At 49.7% G+C, this 2,845-nt stretch overlaps 1 protein-coding gene across 1 annotated transcript in view; it reads right to left on the bottom strand.

The window, feature by feature from the left end:
- KIF3B (kinesin family member 3B) overlaps positions 1–2,825 on the bottom strand; it is a 5,466-nt gene extending 2,641 nt beyond the window's left edge. The window contains exons 1-3 of the mRNA XM_008938984.1: positions 1,443–2,825; positions 749–850; positions 1–89 (exon numbers count right to left, since the gene is read on the bottom strand). The exon at positions 1–89 is cut by the window's left edge and continues 46 nt beyond it. Of these exons, the coding sequence (XP_008937232.1) occupies positions 1–89; positions 749–850; positions 1,443–2,825 (1,574 nt within the window). The remainder of the gene's footprint in view (positions 90–748; positions 851–1,442) is intronic.
- Between the last annotated feature and the right edge of the window lie 20 nt (positions 2,826–2,845).

Raw genomic sequence — 2,845 nt, 5'->3', positions numbered from 1 at the left:
TGCTGAAGAGAGCTGTAGGTCTCCTTCAGTTCCAGGGTCTCCTCATCCCGACTCTCCATCTGCTGCTGGATCTCTCGCTCCCGACGTTTCTGCAGAAGGGGACAGACAATCCTGAAGACCACAGTCACATTGCCACCCCCAGGCTGCCCCACAGGAGACCAACACTCGGGATATTTCTGCTCCCTTCAGTTTTTGCTTTAGCTTTTAGTTCTTCCCATCTCTTGTCTCAGAAATATCAGAAGCATTAACTCTTCTTTGTCTTTTTTTTTTTTTGCTGTTAAAATCAGATTGTGGGAATAAATGCTTCAGCTACAATTAAAGGCATTGTTATGTTTAGATTCTTTTCTTCTTTTTATCAAGTTGTACCAATCACTGCACCTAAAGAGGCACCAACAGAAAACCAACAGAAAATAAACTTTAAACACACAGGAAACATCCCTCCCTTGAGCTAATGTCACTCTCTGAGGTCTCCCCATTATTTCTTCCCTTACAGCTCCAATCAAGACAGGACATAAATGTTCAATGTGAAAAGCTGGAAGAAAACTGCTATAAATCTCCTTTACAAATTTTATACAATGCCTAACAGGACATGAACCCTTCCCCCTTCTTTGGAGATAAACAGCTGCCATTAAACCAACTTTAGGGCTAACACTGGGCAGATTTTCTTACAGCTTCTCCTGATACAACATTTTATAAAAGTTCTGCACTTGAGCTTTTTACTCAGAACAACAAATGTCCTTCTTTGTACCTGTTCTGCAATTTCCTGTCGCTTCTGTTCCAGGATTTTCTGCTGCTCGTTTGTGTGATCCACAATGTTTTTCCCTCCGACCAGCAGCTTGCTTTCCATGGCCTGAGAGGGAAAACCAAGGTCAGAAGTTTCTCCCAGTGACCTCAGGATGTAATTTTCTCTTGCACATATGTAACTTTTTCTCTCCTACAACTTCTTTAGGGCAGCTCCCTTACATCCTCTATCCCTCCAGCTGCTACCAGAATTACTATTTCTTGAAATTCCCCTAAAACTGTGGGATTATTGCAACAGTAACTTGTTGGGGTTACTCACTGCTGCAGTGTGTGGCAATGCTGGAGACACCTAAGACACCTGCCCTCCTGGAAAGAGCTTGTTAATCATCCAGGACAGAATGAAGCATTTTTCATGCTTATGAAAAGATGCATCATCACCTTTTATTGCACTAATTGCTTAAGATCCTACAGGATCAGGACGTAGGAACAATGGAACAACTCAGGAATACTGAAATATGTAATTAACAGGGGAAATGTAAACTTCTGTCTAGAAAATAGTTTATTTAAAAATCTTTCAATCTAAACACAAATCACTATCCTGGAAACCTCTTGTGAAATCTCCTTCCAAACTGGGGAATACTCTCTGCTCCCCACAGCCTAAATAAATTGCTTTCAAAGAGTACAAGAAGGAAGAATTGTACCTTGATTTTAGCACTCAGCATTTCTGTTGCCTCCTTCTCTCGCCTCAGGTCCTCCATTTTCTTCTCCTTCTCTTTCAGGAGTCTCATCTTTTCTTCTGCCACCAAGCTGTGATCCTCCACTATAGCTTTCTTCTCAATCTCCAGCTTTTCCTGTTGCTCCCTCCAATAGTCATCTTTGTCATCGCCTTCATCCTCGCCCTCCTCAGTGTCCTCCTCCTCTTCCCCACCATCTCTCCTCCTTTCCCTCCTCTTCCTCTTGCCAATGGACCGTTTCTCCAGCTGTGCCTTGAGCCGAGCGATCTCCTCCTGGAACTCTCTCAGCAGAGCATCCTTGGGATCCTCATTCACTCGGGGCTTGTTCTTGATGTTTTTGGCCCTGTTGGCGTAGCGCAGGGTCGTCAGCGTCTCCTCCACGTTGTAGGAGGCAGGGCCTATGTTGGCCACCATCACGGTCTTGGCGTTGCCACCCAGGGAGTCCTGCAGCAGCCTGGTCAGCTTGGAGTCCCGGTAGGGGATGTGGGTGCTTTTGCCATCCACCAGGGCAGAGATCACGTTGCCCAGAGCCGAGAGGGAGAGGTTGATCTTGGTGGCTTCCTTCAGCCTCTCGCCCTGCGCGCCGGTCTTGGCTTGCCGCTCGCTGCCCGCCAGGTCCACCAGGTTGAGCTTGCCCACCCGGATGTGATTCTCCCCGTCCAGCCCCAGCTCGCTGCACTCGATGGTGATGACGAAGATGGCGTGGGAGCGGGAGCTGTGCTCGTTCATGTTGGTGGCCCCCACGGAGCGGTTCTGGTTGCCCACGTTCATGACGTGCTCGATCGCTTTGACTCTCTTCGTTACAAAGGAGGACAGGTCCTTGACGTAGACCCCGGTGTCCGGTCTCTCCTTCAGCTCCAGCCGCTTGGACTGGTCCTTGGATAACAAGTCTCTGATTTCCTCTTGGTATATTTCCAAATAGGAGGCTCTGACTAGGTATTGCTGGTTTTGAGATCGAGAGATGTGGGTGAAGATGTGGTCGAAGGAGTTGGGGATGACCCCTCTCTTCTCAGGGTCCCCTCGCACCCCCTCCATCGTGTAGGTTTTCCCCGTCCCGGTCTGCCCGTAGGCAAAGATCGTCCCGTTAAACCCCTGCAGGACAGAGTCCACCAGAGGCCTGAAGGTCTCATCGTAGAGTTCGACCTGTTTGGAATTCCAGTCGTAGACGGCGTCGAAGGTGAAGGTTTTAGGCAGCTCGTGGGCCGTCCCCCGCGGGTTCCTCACCGAGACCTGCCCCAGCTTGACGTCCACGTTGACCACCCTCTCGTAGGAGGCCGTGCGCTCCTTGCCGTTCATGGGCCGGCACCGCACCACCACCCGCACCGACTCCGAGCTCTTCGGCTTGGACATGGCGGCAGGGCCGTGCCCGG

This window comes from Merops nubicus, unplaced genomic scaffold, assembly GCF_000691845.1.
Source record: "Merops nubicus isolate BGI_N331 unplaced genomic scaffold, ASM69184v1 scaffold45444, whole genome shotgun sequence".
Taxonomy (NCBI): domain Eukaryota; kingdom Metazoa; phylum Chordata; class Aves; order Coraciiformes; family Meropidae; genus Merops; species Merops nubicus.
Note: the sequence above shows the minus strand (reverse complement) of the source record. Positions and strands in the feature narration are given on the sequence as shown.